This window comes from Onychomys torridus, chromosome 2, assembly GCF_903995425.1.
Source record: "Onychomys torridus chromosome 2, mOncTor1.1, whole genome shotgun sequence".
Lineage (NCBI taxonomy): Eukaryota > Metazoa > Chordata > Mammalia > Rodentia > Cricetidae > Onychomys > Onychomys torridus.
The window spans coordinates 77,247,694-77,269,014 of NC_050444.1; the positions used below are offsets into that span (position 1 = coordinate 77,247,694).

A 21,321-nucleotide genomic window follows, 5' to 3' on the forward strand; every position below is an offset into this window, starting at 1 on the left:
TCCCAGCCCTCGGGAGGCAGAGGCAGGTGGATCTCTGAGTTCGAGGGCAGCCTGGTACCCAAAGCGAGTTCCAGGAAAGGCACAAAGCTACACAGAGAAACCTTGTCTTGGGAAAAATTTTAAAAAATAAATAAATAAAATAATAATAATAATAATAATAATAATAATAATAATAATAAAGAGCCTATGTTAGCTGCCATGTGTTCCTGGTGAAAACTCTCTCCCCTTCTGAAGGGAAGTTTAGTGGTCACAGTCTTCTGAGGGTCTCCTATGGGTCTGACTTAAGGACAACAATGGCCGCATATGCCATGGCCAGAGGATAGCATTTCACAGCAGACAGCAAAAGTACAGGCAACAAGGACGACAGCAGGCACACGGAACTGCACCAGACTTAAGTACTCCATGGGAAGCCCAGGGGCAGGAGGGGATAATGCAGAGATTCTCAAGGTAGGCGCACCAGCACACCTGCACTTGGAGGGTCTCAGAGGACCAAGGCAGGAGTTGGAGGCCAGCACCTGCAGTGCCACCGGAAGGCCTCCGAACCCCAGGAGGTGAGGAAGGAGGGAGCACTGCACTACTACTTGAGGAGTCATGAGGCCAGCTTGGGGGATGAAGGAGGATTATTTTCAGGATTTTTTTTAACTGCATTCTCTCCTGAAGACTTGATGACAAAATAAAATGTGTGGAAAAGCGATTTAAAGAGAAAACATACTAGGCAGACTCACAGCTAAATTATTAATGTATAAATGGGTAGTGGTACTTCTGATAAGCCAAGTAACATTTTCCACTTGCTTCGGCTAGCTTCAGCATTTACAACTCTAGCAAGAAGGCCTTTGTTATAACAAGATAACCAGTGGTTGTACTTTACCTTTGCAGTCAGGAGAAGGGCTAAAAGAAGGGTTCCTATTACTAGCAAGAATATGATGAAAATGCTAATAATTTTATCTAACATCTTCTCCAACCAGATGATCATCTGCATGGAAATCAGAAAGGATGATTACTTATCTTCAAAGTATCAGTTAATGAACACTTACATGTACTCAAATATCACAAATACAGGATATTCAGCATTGCAAAGCAAAACTACAGCATACTGATTAAAGCAGTAAAAGCTACAAGCAAATTAACTTTAGAAAATTAACTAATAGTATTAATTGCTGCTGTTATGTGGAGAGTTCATTATTGTCACAGCTATGAGAAGGCGGTCAACCAGAACATTATCTACATGTACATACCCCTGAATTCTCACTATGCTACATCCACATTTCCATCTCTAATTCATAAGACCTAGTAAATACATTCTAAACTAAATGGTGACAATCTATCAGGTGAACTTAAGTCTCATGAAGCTGTATTACCACTTAGAGAACACAGATAGCTTTAGAGAATACATGTGCTCCTTGTAATGGTCATCTCTAAATTATACAAAAAAATAGGAGCAAAGACAGAGAACAATTAATTCCAAATGCATTTGACTTTCATCACATTGGGGTGATTAAGACAGTAACTGATGCATGCAAAAATAGCAAATTCAGAGTAACGGCTCCCAGGTACTATGTTTTGGGAGGTGGATGCAGTTCTAATGAGATGGATGGCAGATGAATAGTTCTGGGGGTTTTTAATTTGTTTTGTTTTTTTAAATGAATGTGTTATGAAGGCTTTCATTTAAATTGTTTTAAAAAGGTAAATATAGGTATTTATTTACTTTACAGGTGTCAGGGTATGAGTATGGAGATCAGAGGACATCTGCAAGAGCAGGTTCTTCCTTCCATCATGTGGCTTTCACAGACTGAATGCGGTTGCTACACTTGGCATAAGATGTCTTTACCCATTGAGCCATATTGCCAGCACCAGGACTTTTAGATTTTAGATATTTCACAATAAAATACTTTTTAAAGTCCTGCTATGCACTAGAAGTCTCTATTCTATTAAAAACATAAGCTTTATGACACAATTCTAACTCAATGAAGTACATTAATCTTCAATATAGCAGCTGTTCTTTAACCAATAATTAAAATTATGCTCTCCTTAAGATGTTATTTGATATTCTATCTTTGCTAGAACTTTTCTCGCCTTTTACGACTCCATAATCCTTATCTTAAATACTTTTTGTTTTCAGAATATGCAACAATGATAGACTTCTACATAATCCTTATCTTAAATACTCTGTTTTCAGAATATGCAACAATGATAGACTTCTACACTCCCTGCCATGCAAAGCCACCATTTAACATTCAAAATTAGACTTAATTAGATCAATATTGCTAATGTGCCATACTGCACCCTTCAACCCAAGTGTGGGCTGTAATACTGTTAAGTTTTTCCTAATTTAATTTGAAACTACAATCTCTACACAGTGAGTTAAATACCTAAAAGCAAAATCTTTCTTTATAAAAAAAAAAAACAAAAAAACAAAAAACACCTCAACTTTTACAACATTTATTTCTTTAAAAGTTGAACTCATGTTTTCCACAAAGGACACTGCCCTTCATTTAATGCCTTAGTGAACTCCAACACAAAAAGTTCATCTAATGTTGACACTCAGAGCTTCAAACAGAAGAGTTAAGCTTCAATGCATGCTACCAAAGCATCAGAGACAATGCAGAAATTAAAAAGGGGGGTGGGGGACAGGTTTCTAAGATATGGAAGGTCAGGTGTCTTACTCTGAAGGTAAGTTCTAAAATCAAGGAACCGAGAAGCTTTGCCATCAGGACTCTAGTTCCTGAGGCAGCTCCCCAAATGAAGGGCTGACTCGTTCCTCCCTCTACAGCTCCAAGACCCGGGAAACCAGGAGTACAGGTTGTACAACCCACACACAAAGTAGTTCAGTTACAACCAGATTTGTCTCCATGAAAAAGGGTTTCTGAAAGTAAAGTAGGGAGCATCCTTAAAAGCCTATTTTAAATAGAAATAAGCACCAAGCCCTAACCTCCTACCAGGTATTATTAACATACAAACATGGAATTCCACAAATACGCCCAACAGAATCAGAGAATGAGACTTCATAGTTTTAGGCTAGAGTAGAATCTTCCCAACTCCAATTCTGTCAGAAATTCAGTACAAAGTACTTGCTTAAGACTTGAGAGACTCTTATTCTTTCCAACCTGCCACATATTGAAGGGTGCTTTGCAGAAGACCCTGTTCAGTGCCCAGCACCACATGGCGGCTCAACTGTCTTTAACTCCAGTTCCAGTGGATCTGATAATCTCTTTCAGCTTCCAGGGGCACCAGGCATACATGTACACAGTTCACATATAGACATATATACATATGTGATGCAGACAAACATTTCAAACAAACAATCAGGACAGTAAATCTGAACAGAGGACAAGCAGCAACTGCTGACAGCAAGAGTGAACAAGAGCGAAGGGAAACAGACAGAGGACACTGGGCTCTCTGCAGGAATGCCAGGTGCTGGCTTTCCAAGGAGGCTCATCTTCCTCATGCTCACGGTGAGCAAAGCCAACCACACTGTCACCATCACTGCTGGGCTGTGAAACACACATGGTACCGAAGAACTGCTCCAATCTTTCTATGCAATGAACCAATTAATAACCTTTAAGGTTTTGTTCTTAAAAGAAGAGGAACTGTTATAAAATGGCATGCCAAGTATTTAAAATATGAGGAGGGGGATGCATTTTTAAAACTTAATTACACTAAGCTCTACTCTAAAACATCTAAGACAACTGGCTTTGTTTATCAAGCTATGAAGAACATAAAAGCTGAGGTGGTGGTGGTGGTGGCGCACGCCTTTAATCGAAGCACTGAGGAAGCAGAGGCAGGTGGATCTCTGTGAGTTCAAGGTCAGCCTGCTCTACAGATCAAGTTCCAAGACTGCCAGGCTATTACCCAGGGAAATCGTGTCTCAAAATCAACAAAAAAAGTATCATATATCCTAATGCATTTCTCTAGAGCACACACAGAAATGCAGGTGACTGCATCCCAACTACACACCAATGCTTTGATGCTACACAAAATGAAAGACAGCAGTTACTTGCTCCCTCGGGAATCTTTTAAAACTAACTCTGCTTTCCAGCTATACATAAGGCTCATAAATTGAGTTTCCAAACTCATTTAGTCCACTGAGGGTAGATCAAATTAAAGTTAATAAACATACATAATCACTTTACTTTGATTAAAGTTAATAAAATGTGTGTAATAATCTCTTTGTATATATTCTATCTAGCTATCTAGATAAAGATAGATAGATAGGGGTTTGGGATTTAGCTCAGTGGTAGAGCTCTTGCTAGGCCCTGGGTTCGATCCTCAGCTCCAAAAAAAAAAAAAAAAAAATAGATAGACAGACAGACAGACACAGATGGGAACAGGCAGGCAGCCAGGCAGGGATTATACTCACATCCTGACACCAGGTTTACAGGAATGAGGGAATAACAACCACGTAGATGTAGTATGAAGTAGACAATATATTTTACACATTGCTTACTTGCAATCCAGTTTTAAAACCTTAGATGTTGTCATTTCTTCATTTCAATGGGGCGAGGGGAAGGGGGGAGCAAATTCTAGTCTCCACATTTAAAAGTCCAGATATCTGGGTCTAGTAGTGCAAGATAGTTTGCCATGCTCCAGGTCTGAATTTGTCCCCTCAGCACCACAAAAACAAACACTGGATAATTAACAAAAATGAATAAGTAAATAAAAACTGAAAATCAAAATGTGACTTTGATCTACTTCCACATCTTTAAGGTTTCTTACAGTATTTTTAGTGAACCTAGTCTTGCTCGTGTTTAAATAGGACACACATACATAATGCCACCTCTTGCAAACACTGCCATATCTTGACTAAATGTTGAAGGCACAGCATTCCTCATATATGTAGCTTGGCCTTAGGAATTGATATGAAATGTGCCTATCACAATGCTGTATCAATTATGGAAAGCAGTTCCCACAGACAGACCTTATGACTCATGAAACACAGAATTAGATGTCATAGGTCATGACTACAGATTGATTAAATAAAAGAAAGAAAAAAAGAAGGAAAGACAGTCTGTTTCTGGGATACTGTAGTCACAGTTAATTTTTGGCACCTTGACACAAGCTAGAGTTATTTGAGAAGAAGGGACCTCAACTGAGAAAATGTCCCCACCAGACTGGTTTGTGGGCAAGCCTATGGAGCATTTTCTTGATAAGTGGTTGATGGAGGAGGGCCCAGCCCACTGTGGGTGGTGCCACCCCTGGGCAGGTGGTCCTGAGTTACATAAGAAAGCAGGCTGAGCAAGCCAGGAGGAGCAAGCCAGTACGCAGTATCCCTCCATGATGGACTGTCATAGAGACATGTAAGATGAAATAAACTCTTTCCTCCCCAAGTTGTGTTTTATCACAGTAGTAGAAGCCCATGCTAAGACAATTTAGTTTTTATTTAAAAAGAAAAAAAAAAGACAAATTCAATAGGTGTTGTACAGATCTGTCAGTTTTTAAAAATGTCATTTATAGAAAACGTAGCAATAAAGAGTTTCTCCCTCTACCATAACTATAGCTTAATGTGTTTCACAAACCAAAAGAACCTACAGCTAGCTGGGTTTGCTGGTAGATGCCTGCAATGCCAGCACTCAGGAGACTGAGGCAGGAGTTTAGAAGCCAGCCTAGAGTATAGAGCAAGACCTTGACTCAAAGAAGAAAAGAGAGCAAGACCAGAGTCACCACGTTAAAGAGAAAAGACAAGGAAATCAATTGTATGGACAGAAAGGCTATGAGACATAACTTCTCAATACTTGAACAAAGAGGCCATTCATATCCTAAGAGCTTTGTGGAGGTTTCAGTAAATGACTCTATGGCAGAATTCATATTTCACGACCTTCCATAGCTTATAGTGAGAATTTTAAAAACAAATCTTAGTTTGACACATGGACAGAAACACAGAATGAGAAAGGAGATGTTGAGGGGTTGGGTAGGGTATACAATTCAGTAGTGAAAACCACACCCACATGTTTATTACCTTCTTATTTAGCCAGTGCCAGAGCTGGAGGACAGGGGGTGAGAGAGAAGATAAGAACAGTGGGATATCATTAGAGAATGCAACAACAGTGTGGAGAGAAAGTCTCTGAGAGCAGGGAGGAAGGTGTCAGGAAAGGAGAGGAAGAAACAGGGCATTACAGGGCTTTAACACAGTGCTGCTTTTCAATCAGGGTGGCTGGATTGACAACCACAAGCCTTACCGTAACACCTAACAGAGATATCCTCAGGGACAGAGCCTCTGCACAGCCAGGCTCTCTACCTAATAAAGGCCTGCTGCGCTCACCTGGGCCACAGAGGGCATTTTCACTGAGTGCTCCCTGTGTGTCACAGAGATACTTCGCCACACAAACTGCAATCCTAGCTAGCACTGAACACATTAGACACATAGGAGCCTGCCTATATTAACACACACACACAAGCACATTATGAGGTAAGTGCTATTACACCCATTTCACTGATAATGAAACCAAGGCGCAGAAGTTAAGCCTTCTGTCCAAGGTCACAGGGCTAATAAATAACCAAACTGGGAGCCGAAGGCAGAGTGTGGATTTAGATTCCATGTCCTTTAACCAGCTTAACGAGGTCTCAGAAATGACTACATCTCGACAGTAAGTCGAGCATCAGTCTCAGGGGTCCAGGACTGGTTAAGCTCCCCTGTTAGCTCAACACAGTATCTGACAAACAAGAATCACTCCAAAAAATATACCCATTCTGTGCCTCCATTCTTCAACAAGTCACCTCAGCTCTCTGAATTCCATTCTGGTCCTTATCAAGAGAAGACGTCAGTCTAGGTGCTCTCTCCTTAAAACTCTATTTCATTTAAGTCCACCCTATCCTCACATGAACATAACTCTAAGCCTTGAATTTTCATGGAGAATTAGATAGGAAGTACATTATTAGCTAACACATGCTATGAAATGGATTGTTTCAAGCTATGGAACACATAAAATCCCCAGAAGCAGCCAATCATACAATACCTTGCTATCAACTTTTAGTAAGAACTTTCCAAGCCCGATAATTGGCCACGGTGCTAAAGCCTCCTGCCGCTCCTTCAGAAAGCACTCCATAACCTGCCACCACACGCGGCAGCGATTTTCCAGGAAGCCCACCACTCCAAAGTGAATCACCAGCTTTTTGATTATCCAGACTATAGAGAAGATACAAACACAAAGGACACAGATTTCTAGGCGGAACAGGAAAAAGTTCCTTAGTTTCCACTCTAAGCAGTAAAGCCAGTACTAAAACAAGATCATGTAGGAAAGGAATGAGGAGGACCACAGGTATTTTAAACAGAAGGAACTGGCCAGGTGTCTTAGTTAGGGTTTCTATTGTTGTGAAGAGACATGATGACCAGGGCAACTCTATATAAAGGAAACATTAATTGGGGCTGGCTTATGGTTTCCAAGGTTTAATGCATTAATGTCGTGGTGGGAATCATAGTGGCGTGCAGGCAGCTATGGTGCTGGAGATGAAGCTGAGAGTTCTACATCTGGATCCAAAGGCCACAGGAAGAGGCTGAGACTCATGAGGCCTGGCATGAGCTTCTGAGACCTCAAAGCCCACCCCCAGTGACACACTTCCTCCAAAAATGCCACACCCCCAAATAGTGCCACTCCCTATGGGCCAAACATTCAAACAGGAATCTATGGGAGCCATTCCTGTGGTGGTATTGTGTTCCCCGAAATATTGTGCACCCTAATAAACTTATCTGGGGTCAGAGACAGAACAGCCACAATATTAAACATAGAGGATAGGCAGTGGTAGCACACGCCTTTAATCCTAACATTCCGGAGGCAGAAATCCATCCATTCAAGGATACAGCCAAGCATGGTGACTCACGCCTTTAATCCCAGGGAGTGATGGCAGAAAGAGAAAGATATATAAGGCGTGAAAACCAGGAACTAGAAGCATTTGGCTGGTTAAGCTTTTAGGCTTTGGAGCAACTCAGTTCAGCTCAGACCCATTCTGGATGAGGACTCAGAAGCTTCTAGTTTGAGGAAACAGGATCAGCTAAGGAATTGGTGAGGTGAGGAAGCTATGGCTTGTTCTGCTTCTCTGATCTTCCAGCATTCACCCCAATACTTGGCTCAGGTTTGATTTTATTAACCAGGACCTTTAAGATTCATGCTACACATTCCTATTCAAACCACCACACTAGGCATACTTTCAAGTAAGCCCCACCAGCTAACTATCTTTTTGGAGCTAAATCCCAGGATGAGTCAGGACTCACTGTCTAACCTACAAACATCATGGACTACAATGGCTTTCATAGCTTCCCTCTATCTGACTAAGGAAAACTGGACCCCAACATTTACTGATTTCCTTGGCTATTGCAGCTGCTCTTCCCCAGGAGCTTTGTACCACTGCAGGCAGGATTTTCAACTGTGCTCCTGTTTCCTCACATGATGCTGCTCTGTGCATCTGAAGAGAGGCCTCTCTGTTCCGCAGAGAAACCAACTGTTAAAACTAATGAGGAAGAGTCCAGTAAGGGTGGACCTAGGTAGTTGTTTCTTTCCACTACAATGTCTCTAACTCCTGGGACCAATATTCTTAAACCTAACCTTGTAATTTCCGGGTCAGTGCGGTGGTCTGAATGAGAATGGATCCCTGAGGCACATATATTTGAGTGCTTGGTCCCCAGTCAGAGGAACTGTTTGGGAAGGATTCAGAGGTGTGGCCTCGTTGAAGGAAGTAGACACTAGCAGTAGACTTTGAGGTTTCAGAAGCCCAATCCATTCCCAGAGGGAGTACTGTGTGTCCATGTGTACATGCCTGCTTGCCTGTCTCTGCCTCCGTCTCTCTCTGCCTCGTGGCTGTTCTCTCCACATGTAAGCTCTAGCTACTGCTCCACCTCCAAGTCTGCCTGCCTGTTGCCCTGCTCCCCACCATGAAGGTCATGGACTCTAGCCCTCTGGAACAATGAGGAGCCTCTAATTAACGTTTTCTTTATACGTTGCCTTGGTCATGGTGTTTTGTCACAGCAATAGAAAGTAAAACAGTCAGTATGACATAACAGTTCAAAATTCCTTCATTAGGTTGTTTTGGTTTTGAAACAGGGTCTCTCTATGTATCCCTGGCTGTCCCAGAATTCTCCATGGCTCTTGCAGAGGACATGGGTACATGTGGCTCACAAATGTGTGAAACTCAAGTTCCAGAGGATCCAATACCCTTTTTATGTGGAGCAGGCCTCTAAAGGTACACATATGCAGGCAAACACTCATACACATAAAATAAAAATAAATACTTTTCTCATGACCTAAATACAAACATACAACTATTTTAAGTACGATGGCAATAAGATATAGCAAATATTAAAATCCCACTGCAAGGAAAGGAGAAGAAAGTCTGTGGCAACAAGATAAAACCATACTTAACCAAACCACAACCTGCAACAGGCACTGGCAAGAGCTGCACGATCCACAGATTCAGCCAGAGCTGGACAGCAATGATGGCCCACACGAGAGACACGAAGTAAATGTCGCTTGTTTTCTTCTTCCTGAGAAATGTCCCCATCTCAGGCCTCTGTCTGCCCAAAGTAGGTGACGGAGAGGACGGCGAGGAACGGGAGGAGGATGAAGAAGAAGCAGACACTGCTGGGGGGGGCTCTCCCCTGTCCGTGGGCTCTAAAAACACAAAGACAAAAAGTCGTACACTGTCTTAGTCCACATGAGAAAAGAACAATATAAAATACACTGCACTGGTATATGCAGCAGGATCGCATGAGTTCAAGAGACAGCAGATTTGCACCGAAACAAACTCGTGGAAACTACCATCAGCAGAGTTTTGATCTAGGGAAATCAGGTTTACCTTTTACTCTATATGAGTTAAGTATTTTTTGAGATTCATTTTTATTGTATTTGTATGAATGCTTTGCCTGCTTGGGTCTGTGCTCATGGGTCAAGGCTAAAAGTGAAGATGGTGATAACATGCTTTCGTTTGACTTTGCTCTGCCTGTTTGACCAATGGGAATGATAAATGCCGGAAGAACAGGAACTCTACAACCTAAGAATCATCCTTCTCTGCTTCAGAAACACGGTTTCATGCTCAAGAACAGTATGTGTTTCTACTACTCTGAATGCTTTCTCCTAAATTATGCCTTCCTTAACACAAGTACTGTACATGGAGTTTCTGCGTCCTGCCCCTTTCCCAGCCACTTTTAAATAATCACTCCAAGGCTTTTATAGATATATAAAATATTAATATATATATTAATTATAAATGCTCTACTGGTAGCTCAGGCTTATTACTAACTAGATATTACACTTAAATTAACCCATAATTCTTATCTATGTTTAGCAATCAAAGTGACTGCTAAACTTTGCCAAAACAAGGTAGGATGGTCCTTCAGGTTCCTGCTTCACAGAACAAACTGCCAGACATTCTGCAGGACACAGAGGAAAGCAACTGATGAATTTTGCCAATACAGGAGGGACAGTCCTTCAAATTTCCTGTTTCACTAAAAAGTCTGCCAGATATTCTAGACCTATAGGCTGAAGATGGATGCCCCAAAATTACAGAAGAACTTTGGGTGACTATCCAGGCAGCCAGATGTCTCTGCCATTTCTAGAGTTTTAGAAGTTGCTTGCAATGCTCTTCCTATTTACTCAGGTAATATTATACATATCCTTCTGGAGTCTTTGATGGAGTTGAAGACTAGATAGTTATAATTATAGTTTTCCTTAGTTATGATAAAAGGTAAATTAGATATGAAACTTTAGAGTCACAAAGATAGGATAGATGATAGAGTATTTTCTTTAATTTTGCCAAATACAAATAACTGGATATTGTATCTTACTTGATAACTGTTTTTGTTGTGTACTATTTTACTACATTAAAGTTAAAACCTTCCTTTTTGATTAGACAGAAAGGGGGAAATGCTGTGGAATCCTGTACACTGTGAATATGTGCTATTCCCACTGGTTGATAATAAAGCTGTTTGGCCAATGGTGAGGCAGAATAAGGTAAAGACAGAGATGAAGAAGGGTGAAATCAAGGAACCACCAGCCAGCTGCCCAGGAAGCAAGATCTGTAGAAAATGAGGTAATAAGCCATGAACCACATGGCAAAGCACAGATAAAAAATATGGGTTAATTTAAATGTAAGAGCTAGCTAGTAATAAGCCTGAGTCATCAGCCAAACATTTATAATTAATATAAGCCTCAGAGTGATTATTTAAAAGTGGCTGCGCAATGGGATGGGACAGAGAAACTCCATCAATGTACTAAGTCAGGACTTCTAGAAGAGCTTCCTATATGGGAGGATTGAAGAATGGTTGAACTGGCAAAGTGCTTGGCATGTAAGCACAAGTACCTTGGTTTGGATCCCCAACACCCATGTAAAAGGGGCCACAGTGTGTGTCTGAAATCCCAGTGCTGGAAAAGTAGGGACAGGGAGATCTCTGGAGCTTGCTGGCAAGCAAACCAAGTCAAATTGGTAAGATCCAGGTGCCATGAAAGACTCTATTTCAAAAATTAAACAGAGAGGTACTAAAGAAAATACTGGCATCAAACTTTGGCCTCTACATACACATGCATACACCATATGCACATAATACACACACACACTAACCATACACACTAAAAAAAAGGGGGTGTTTACTGTAATATTCTCCACCTCTTCTAGGCACTAATAGGCATCTTAGTACAAACTGGGACCGACTACACACTTCTGAACTCTGTGAAAGTATGGTATGTGATGGTTCCAAACCTGGTATGAATCTACCAGCTGGATCTCACAGAAGCCAGGCCCTACTGAGCAACCAGAGGATCTGCTTTTGGAACACAGTAAATATATACAGCATAGGCATTTAAATTGTACTTTTACTTTGAGACAAGAGAAAGAATGCCAGGGAATAATAAAAATGGATGCATAAACTGTGGAAAAGAAAAACATCCCACTGTAGACAGGGAGTTGGGAAGGAAAGAAAACACATAAAAATAGTAAAAAATAAAACAGTGTAGTACTGACTGCTAAAAAAGGAACACAAAATAAAAAAACAAGATAAGGAGAGCATAGAGTTGGGGTGGAAGTATGGATGGTAAATGGGCCACCAAGGGAAGAAAACCAGTACAATTGCAAGACATAAGAAAAGCACCTTTTAAAGGCAAAGGAAGGAGCCAGGATAGGAACCCCAAAAAGGTAAACAATCAGAAGCATGAGAAAACAAACACATGAGGATTACGGTATAAAAACAGGAATCAGAATAAAATAGTGAAGGGCCAGCAAGCCTGAGGTCCATTTTACACTGCCAGCCTCCTTCTTTACTCTATTTCCTACTTCCGTCTCCTTTTCTAGAATGTTCTGAGCGCCTTCATGATGTCAGTCACCTGCAGGGTGAGTGGAGGGCTGGTCTTCACCGCTTGATTCATACCCTGTGATGGAGATGGCCAAGTTTGCAAGAGTAGAAGCTGCCATGGAGATCACTTGTCCAGGTAATTCTGCCCCTGTAAGGGGTGGGGGTGGGGAGGGAGAAACACATGTTTTTTTTTAAAATCCTTTGAACAAATAAAAAAAGCAAGAACTAACTCCTGCCAATTTAAACCAAAACTATTTTCAATAGCAACAAACCAAAATAGTGATTTCTCAGCCACTGTGGGTCTTTACCAAAAAAGAACACTTCGAAATTGCCAGTTGCAAGTCCCTAGACATTCTGTCTTCTTCGAGAACCCAATGATGGTAGGTATGCCAGATACTTCGCCTACACAAATAAATTCAAAATGCTGGGCTTTTATTTTCTTAACTTTACCAGATGATTTTAATAAACACTTCTGCAGAAAAACATTGCACACCGAGTCTGAGAGCGTCCTGGTTAAACTGTCTTATACTATTTTGTATTATTAGGTTCTAATACAGTATCAGACAGCCCACACTTACTGTTCACAGTAATGATATAACATAAATGAATATGTAAATACATGGATGGATACTGTGCAAAAACACAGATCTACAAAGGATAAACTTCAACAAAGGTAAAATCCACCTTGGAAAATCTAAAAGAACAATGTTTGGTCCCCTGCAAAATTCCTTCTGGATAATACCAAAGTGTATCATTTACACTGGATTCAAATCAATCATCTACTGGCAAGTGAGGTATGTCTTCGATGGTCAGTCTCTTGACAGGCTATGCAGACAGGGCAGTCTAGCTCATACAGCACCAGGTTCTAGTATATTTTCTTATACATTTGAGGCTATTTCTTAAGACTCCCTCAGCAGCCAAAGTGTCATGTGCAAAGCAGTTTCCATCAAGTAAATACACCTATGTATGATCTGGGTAACAGAATAATACACTGTAATTTGGAAGCCACACAGCTCCCACAAGAAGCAGGCCTATGATTTTTCTGCAGCAACTTAGTGAAAGTTGCAGAGTTTCTTAAGTCTGATTTCTAAGTTAACGGCAAGCAGCAGCAGCCATGGCCTTCTGTCCAAAACATTGTTGAACACCTCCCCTGACTACATTGCTTCCATCTATGCCAGAGTCATGAGTAGGTGTTTGGCTTCATAAAAATACATAAGCACAATTTCCCAGTGCTAATGAGAACCGCCTACTCACACTAGCTGCAGTGGGTTCTACAACTTAAGGACGCTGGCCATTCAGATCACCAAATCACGCCACTCACACAGATAGGACTTACTTTTGGAAAGCCTGACAATGGAGAAGTCTGTCAATCAAGGAAAATAAAACACAACTCTTCAGTAAGTCAAAGAATTTTTAGCTCCAATTAACCCTATACACCCAACAAATTAAAAGACTGGCCACCTGCCTGAGATAAGAAGCCAGAGCCACAAGTGGCTCTTTGGTTAATAAGCCATTGAAGTGCAGAGCCACCCAGCTTAATCATGTCCTATGTGGAAGAAGGATAATTCAAGGGCTGGGGAGGCAGGTCAGAAAGCAGGAGTACCTGGGCTTGAACCCCAGATCTTACTATGTAGCAGTGGTGGGAGAATCCCTGACAACAAGCCCAGTCTCCTCACAGGCGAAACGAGCTCCATATGAATTGCTGTTTTGTATGTGACTGGGTGAAAAGATACAAAAGGCTCTGGGTGCCCGGTATACAAGAGCTGCTGAGCACACCTTAGACGTTATCAGCAATGAAGTAAGTAGTGCTGCTGACAGCACAGACTGTGAGCATAGGCCACTAGAGTCTCTGGTTATCTAGAACAGCTTCCATCCTTACACACTAGTACAGCTATGCCCTAAGTCATAGTCTCCGACAGACACACTTATATCGTCTTTCAGAGTTAAGTAACATGCTGCACACCTCAGACACTTACACATCTGAAACCAGCAAAACTACAGGTAAAGACTATTCAATCTGCTAGTATCAGTAAAATACACAGAAAATATTCAATGAAAACTTTGTAGTACATTCTGGGTCACACATGAGTGATTAGAGAGCATCACACTTCAGATGTATCAAAGGAGTACCATGCAGAGAAAACCAACAAAAGGCACTTGAAAATTATGGACCCAAGACCTGTTCACTTCTCTTATCAAAGAGATACACATTTTAGTGAGCTCTATCTATGTGCTGTTTCTGCACTTCAAAACCCCAAGGTCTGGACAGATGAATGCCAGGAATGAGATTCTAGGTAGGTCATGGTACTAGATTTAAAAACCAGCTAAAAATAGGCACATCAACAAGGGTACATAACCTTGGGCTCAAGGACTGGAGTGGGGGTGGGGAAGCGCACTCAAGGTTTCAAGTATCAGTCTACCCAGGGTCAGGGTCGGTATGGGGAGAGCTACACAAGGAAGGCCAGTGACAAGACAGAAACTCAGAGTCTGAAACAAAGGAACCAAACACAACACCAGATTAAAATCTGTTGATACAACAAAGTCCACTAAGAGTAGATTAATTTCTCGATGTTGGTGAGAAAACACAAGGTGATACAAGTCTAAATAAGGAGCTACTTCTTGGTGTGCTCTGTTCTCCCAGAGCAGCAGCAGTGAGAAACCAAACATGCCTGCTGCTGGCACAAGGTGCTACATACATGGACACCAGCTAGCCTGTAGTGACCTGTAAGAAGGCTTCTGTGTCCCCACTAACATGGAATACACCTCCTGCTCAGCAGCTAGAGCACAGGACCCCTGGATATGAGCAACAAATAGGTTCCTCTAAGCCTACAAGCTGACAGAACTAAACTGGAGATCAGGGGACGAGGAGTGAGAAGCTGACTTTGTTCCTCTCCTCTTTTCTGTCTGGGCTTCACTGATCAAGCTTGTTCATTCACAGCATGTGCTCTCTCAAGCACCTGAAGCAACTACCAGGGATTCCCTGTGAAGGTATTTCTAACAGTTAACTAGCAGATCAGTGCAGGTGTTCCGCACAACTGCTCTAGGCCAAGCATCTTGATGTTAGAGACACAGCTGAAGCCTGTTTTCTCTACTTTTTAAGATTTGTTTTTACTACTTTTTGTTCATTTTATTTTTCTTTTATGTTCATGGGTATTATGTCTGAATGTATGTCTTTGCACCACATGCATACAGTGCCCACAGAGGCCAGAAGTGGTGTCAGATACCCTGGAACTAGAATTACAGCTGGTTCTGAGCTGCCATATGGGTGCTGAGAATAGAACTCAGGTCCTCTGGAAGAACCAGTGCTCTAACTGCACAGACATCTCTCCAGCCCCTTGTTTTTATTCTTTCAATTCTGCATGTGCATGTGTGTGTGCATGTGTGTGTGCGTGTGTGTGTGTTTGTGTGTGTGTGTGTGTGTGTGTGTGTGTGTATCTGTATCTGTATGTGGGTATATGCATGTGAATGCAGATTCCCACAGAGGCCAGAAGACATTGGATCCCATGAAGCCAGAGTTCTGGGCAGTCGTGAGTCACCTAATGGGGATGCTGGGAACTGAACTCCCATACTCTGGAAAAGCAGTGCATGCTCTTAACCACTGAACCACCTTCCAGTCCTGGCTTTTGTTGCTTTAAAGTTTTCCCACACACACTCAAAACATGGTCTGAGTTCTTGTTCTCAGAGTGCTGTTAATTGGGTGGCTAAAATTTATACCTGGGCAGGGGAGGGGGACCTGAAATCCTTTAGTGGAGACCTGTACTACTCATATACAGGAAGCCCTCAGCACCACAGGGGAACAATTGTTGATCTCCTATATATACCAATCCGTGGGTGTTCAAGTCCCTTTTAAAATGACACTATTTGCACATAACCTATGCACATCCTCACATACACTTTACATCCTCCCTAGATTATGCAGAATGTATAAATGCCACATAATTGTGGTAATATTGCCTTGTAATGTGAAAACGTCAAGAAAAAGGTCTTTACATATTCAAAAAAAAAGATGTCATTTTTCCCAAAATATTTTTGATTTTCAGATGGTTAAATCCACAGACAAGAAACCTGTAGAAACATAAGGCTGACTGGTCTTAACCCTGTATCAGAGCAGCCCAAAGGGAAGCCAACCCAGAAGAGGCCACAACAGGAGACTGAAAGACAGCAAAATAGAAAAGAAAAACTTCCTGATTTCCGCTGTCAGAGAGATTTGTAACTATGGTTCTTCGTAGTGATTTTAAAGCCAGCTTGGTCTATGTAGTAAGTTCCAGACAGCCAGGACTACACAGTGAGATCTCATCTCAAAAAAGAAAAAGAAATCTTACAGTCATCAGATATACTCACCAAATATAATAGAAACAATCTAAGAAAAATTTTCATAATACATACGATCACCATACAGGAGTGTCACATACTGCTATGCCTACAGTAAATGCTAAAAATAATAATATGTTCATGGACACAGAAAGACATCCTTGGTATGAATATGCCTAACACATGTGTGACAAAAGGGATGACCCAGGAATTTCTGTATGTTTTTAAAAGCTGATGCCAAGTGTGGTGGCATATTGGAGGACCAGACTGAGCTATACAACAAGACCCTGTGTTCCAAAAAGAAAAAAAAAAACTAAAGCAGCACAGAAACCATCATTTAAGAGGCTGGAGATGGCTCGGGGGTCAAAAGCACTAAGGCAAGAGTTGGGTTCCCAGCACCCAAGTCAGACAGCTCATAACTGCCTGAAACTTCAGCTCCAGGGCATCTGACATGCCCTTCCAGCCTCCATAGCATCTGCACACCTGTGGCATATGTATTTTCTCTCTCTCTCTCTCTCATTCATACACACACACACACACACACACACATACACACACACACCTTTAAAAAAGACAGCATTAGTTAGCAAGTACTAAAGAAGCCTTAGCTAAACTGATTGCAAGAAAAAAATTCAGCAGAGATGAAGGTAAGGTATCAGGATAACACAAAACAGGTTATACTTCTAAGTGTATACTAAGAATGAACCATACAAAGTGGAAACTCAGAAAACACTGCACACTAAGAAGATGTAACACTTAAACACTAAAAACTACACAACATTATGGCTAAAAGAAATTAAAGAATAAATACATGAAGATACATCCCATACTCATGAACTGGAGGTTGATTACTGGTGTGTGTGTGTGTGTGTGTGTAAAAGAGAGAGAGAAAAATTCAATGTTCCCCAAATTACTGATGAATTCAACATCTTATCAAAATCCCAACAAACTATTACATGAATATAGAAAAAAAAATCATCCTAAAACTCACATGGCAATGAAGGGAATGGAAACCACTGAAACAGTCTGGAAAAAGACAAAGCGAGAGGATTCACACTCCTGCTTCATCCAAACAATGATATAAGGACAAACGCCAACGCCAAGGGAGAACCAAAGTATAGGCATACACCCACACATCCATGTTCAACTGCTTCTTCATAAGGGTACCAAGACCGCTCAAGTGAAGAAAAAACTTCATCATCTTGTGCTGGGAGAAACTAGGCATCAAACATGCAAGAGAGAAGATGGACTCTTCATGCTACATCCAAAAAGCAACTGAAAATTAATCAATGACATAAATGTGAGAGACAAAAATATATAATTCTGAAAGGAGAACAAGATGTAAATACTTATGGCCTTGGATATAGCCAGAATTTGCTAGATAGGACAATAGCACAAGAGAAAAATACAAAGACTGGACTTTACAACTAAAAAGTGTCTGGAGAGATGGCTCTGCTTTTAAGAACATGTACACTTTCTAGGATCCAAGTTCAGTTCCCTGCACCTACTTAAGGTACTCATAACCACTTATAACTCCAGCTCTGGGGGATCTGATGCCCTCTTCTGGCCTCTCTGAGTGCTGCACTCACATGTACAAACCCACACACAAGTACACATACCTAAAAATAGAAAGTTTTAAAATTAAATTTTAAAAAATTAAAATAAAAGAACCTACCAAAAGAATCAGACAACCCATAGAAGAAAATATTTACAGAGTGTGTATCTTCTCAGTATCCAAGATAATTAAAGAATTCAGTAATTCAGCAACAAAAGACAACTTAATTTTTAAAAGGACAAAGAGTATAAACAGATGTCTTCCCAAAGAGTTAAACAAATGGCCAGCAGATGAATGAAAAGATGCCCACACCACCAGTCATTAGAACACCCAAACCAAAGCCACAGTAAGAAGCCACTTCACACCCACTGGACTGCTGCTATCCAGAGCAATCAGGAAACGTTATTGGGGTATAAGAACGTAAACTGCTGAGCTGCCCTGGAAGTAGTCTCATAATTCCTGAAATAAACATAGATACCATCCCCAGGAATCCTGCTCTGAGGTGAGTACCCTAAATTCAAATGGCATGCATACATTGGAGCATTATATGATACTTCATAATATGTCCTTTTTATGTATCAATTTAAACATAGTTAAGAGTCTCAAAATTTTTTAATGAACAAACAGCTTCTTGTACATAAATGCTTCATAGAAGCACTATTCACAATACCCAAAAGATAAAAATAACCCAAATATCTGTGAAAGAATGTGTTCTATCTGTATGCTGGAATCCATGTACAGGTTTTCCTTTCAGAGTGCCAAAAAATATTGTAAAAAAAAAAAAAAAGATAGAAATGATAGATACCCAGTACTGGGGAAGTACTAAATGCCATTTTATAATAGCTGATGACTATTTATTTATATTAACTATAATAATAAAGATACAAAAATAGTAACATGATCTGTTAAAAACAAAAAACAAAAACAAAAAAACCTAAAACAGTTTAGATAATTTGATTTTCTGTTTAGAAACCACTTCAGGTTTTTAAATATATTCAAAGAGATTTTTGCCTTGGCTCTTTTTTTTTGTAAGTTATCATGCTGGTTAGTTTATGTCAACTTGACATAAAGTAGACTCATTTGGGAAGACAGAACCTTGAAAAAATTCCCCCATCAGATTGGCCTGAGAAGCATTTTCCTTATTGACGATTAGTGTGGAAGGGCCCAGCTCTCTGTGGGAGGTACCATTCCTGTGCAGGTGGTCCTAGGTGCTATATGAGAAAGCAGGCTGAGAAGCCATGGACAGCAAGTCCGTTCACTATGGTCTCTGTATCAGTTCCTGCCTTGAGTTCCTATCCTGACTTCTCTGTGATGGAGTGTGACCTTTGACCTAAAAGTTGTAAGATGAAATAAACCCTTTCCTCCTCAAGATGCTTTTGGCCATGGTGTTTATCATAGCAATAGAGACAGTTATCCTCTCAAAATACTAAGAATATATTCATAATAGACTATTTCTTACCAGCAGACTCCTTCCCATTCTGTTTTTCATAAAGGGTGCCCACAGACATCAGGAAAACAATAACCAGGAATACTGGAATTCTCCATGAGCCAGCCAGTGATGCTGAAAATTATTAAGAATTAACATGTTTAGTTAACAGAGCAATTTGATATACACCCTAATTTAAAAAATCATTTCACAGGGGAAAATGTTTTTAAAAGACCCTTACAGGTAAACTCCAACTCAAGGACAGTTTCATTCTTGCTCTCAAAGGATCAAGGCATGTGCCAACCTACTCTCAAGAGGTCAATCATTACAATCCATTACAGGTACCCCTACACACCCTCCTCACAGGTTTCAGGTCACCCCAAACTCAAGTTCAACCTACATAGCACCAAATACTAGGACAAACAGTCAGGCACTGATCCTGAAGTCAGGAAGCCAGCCTAATTTTCTGAAAATGGCACTTGGTTTGAACTCAGTCTCAAAAACAAGGGCCCAACAAAGCCAAAGGCTGTAGCAAAGCTCGCATGGCAGACAGTTAAGTCCCCAAGCACCTGCCTTCCCTGAGTTCACATGAGACTCCCTCCTCTGCCTTCTGCAAACTCAAGTGAGTCACATGAGGGGACCCTGCAGATAAACCTCATGGTTCCAACTCCACAAGTCTACAGAGTACTGCTCTCTTAAAATCAGACCCTGAGCAGACAGTTTTCAGTCAGCTGGGCTTAGCTGTTGTTTTCTTTGGGGGGGGGGGGGGGCAAACTTACAAAAAAGGTTAATTCTAAAAGCTACTTTAGGTTATCTGCTGCTCCAGGTTGCTCCATTATTTTGTTTTTAAATTACAACTTATTATTCCCATCAACTCAGACTCAGAAACATGTCTTGCCCAATCATGTGAGTCATGCTGAAAAGCCATTCAAGAGCATTCAGCAGCAGCAGCCGCAGCACCCCAGCTAACCGAGAGCTGCTTCAGAACAGGAAACTCATGACTGAGCAGCCCTGCCATGGAACATCTCTGCGGAGCAGTGAGCTGTCTTTCTGATGCTTCCTCAAGTTCTGGCATCTCTCCTCATGACCACACATCTGCTTAAGCCACTCTTTCAGTTTTCATATTTCATGCATTCTTCTTTCCCAACCTCCTCCCCCATTCCTGACCCAGGCCCTTCCTCTTAGCCAGAATAAAAATCTTCTCCAGTCTTTCAACAAGACCCAAGCACCTCTTATCATCCATGGGTGCTTATCTATCTCCTCCCCAAGTTAGCCACAAACAAAATGAGCTAGAGGGTCACCACAGCTGCAGTCTGAGGGCACTTATCTTCAAGGACTTACTAAAAGAATGTGTAAGGAACTTAGAGATCAACATTTGGAAGCAGAGAATCTTCACTGGAAGATTAGTGAAAGCTCAAAGTTCAACATTTCCTATAGATTATGTTGAAGAATTTTAAATGTAACACAGAACACTAAGAACTCACTTTCATTGGTCAACCTCTACTGACCTTAAATTTCAGTTATTGGGAGGTTGTTCTACAAAGAAGAAGAAGAAAGGACCCACCTATATGAAAAAGCAGTAGCATCCAGACAGGAATCGAAACTGCTCTCAAGTAGCGTTCAGTGTTTGCATTCCACTTGAATGAAACCATCAGCACATAGCCAACTACCAATGTCCAGATCTTAAATAAACAAAATAGACACAGTTGTAAAAGACAAACAGCAAAGTGCATGTATTCCACAACATCTGCAGCATCTGTA

The 21,321-nt window shown here is 41.0% G+C and overlaps 1 protein-coding gene across 4 annotated transcripts in view; it reads right to left on the reverse strand.

The window, feature by feature from the left end:
• Tmem245 (transmembrane protein 245) overlaps positions 1–21,321 on the reverse strand; it is a 79,068-nt gene that overhangs the window by 46,412 nt on the left and 11,335 nt on the right. For 2 of the 4 annotated variants that reach the window (XM_036177629.1, XM_036177627.1), the window contains exons 2-8: positions 21,125–21,242; positions 19,594–19,695; positions 12,300–12,416; positions 9,360–9,596; positions 6,951–7,120; positions 5,954–5,977; positions 869–973 (exon numbers count right to left, since the gene is read on the reverse strand). In XM_036177629.1, coding sequence (XP_036033522.1) covers positions 869–973; positions 5,954–5,977; positions 6,951–7,120; positions 9,360–9,596; positions 12,300–12,416; positions 19,594–19,695; positions 21,125–21,242 — 873 coding nt within the window. The remainder of the gene's footprint in view (positions 1–868; positions 974–5,953; positions 5,978–6,950; positions 7,121–9,359; positions 9,597–12,299; positions 12,417–19,593; positions 19,696–21,124; positions 21,243–21,321) is intronic. The other 2 variants (XM_036177630.1, XM_036177628.1) reach the window with 1 other exon arrangement.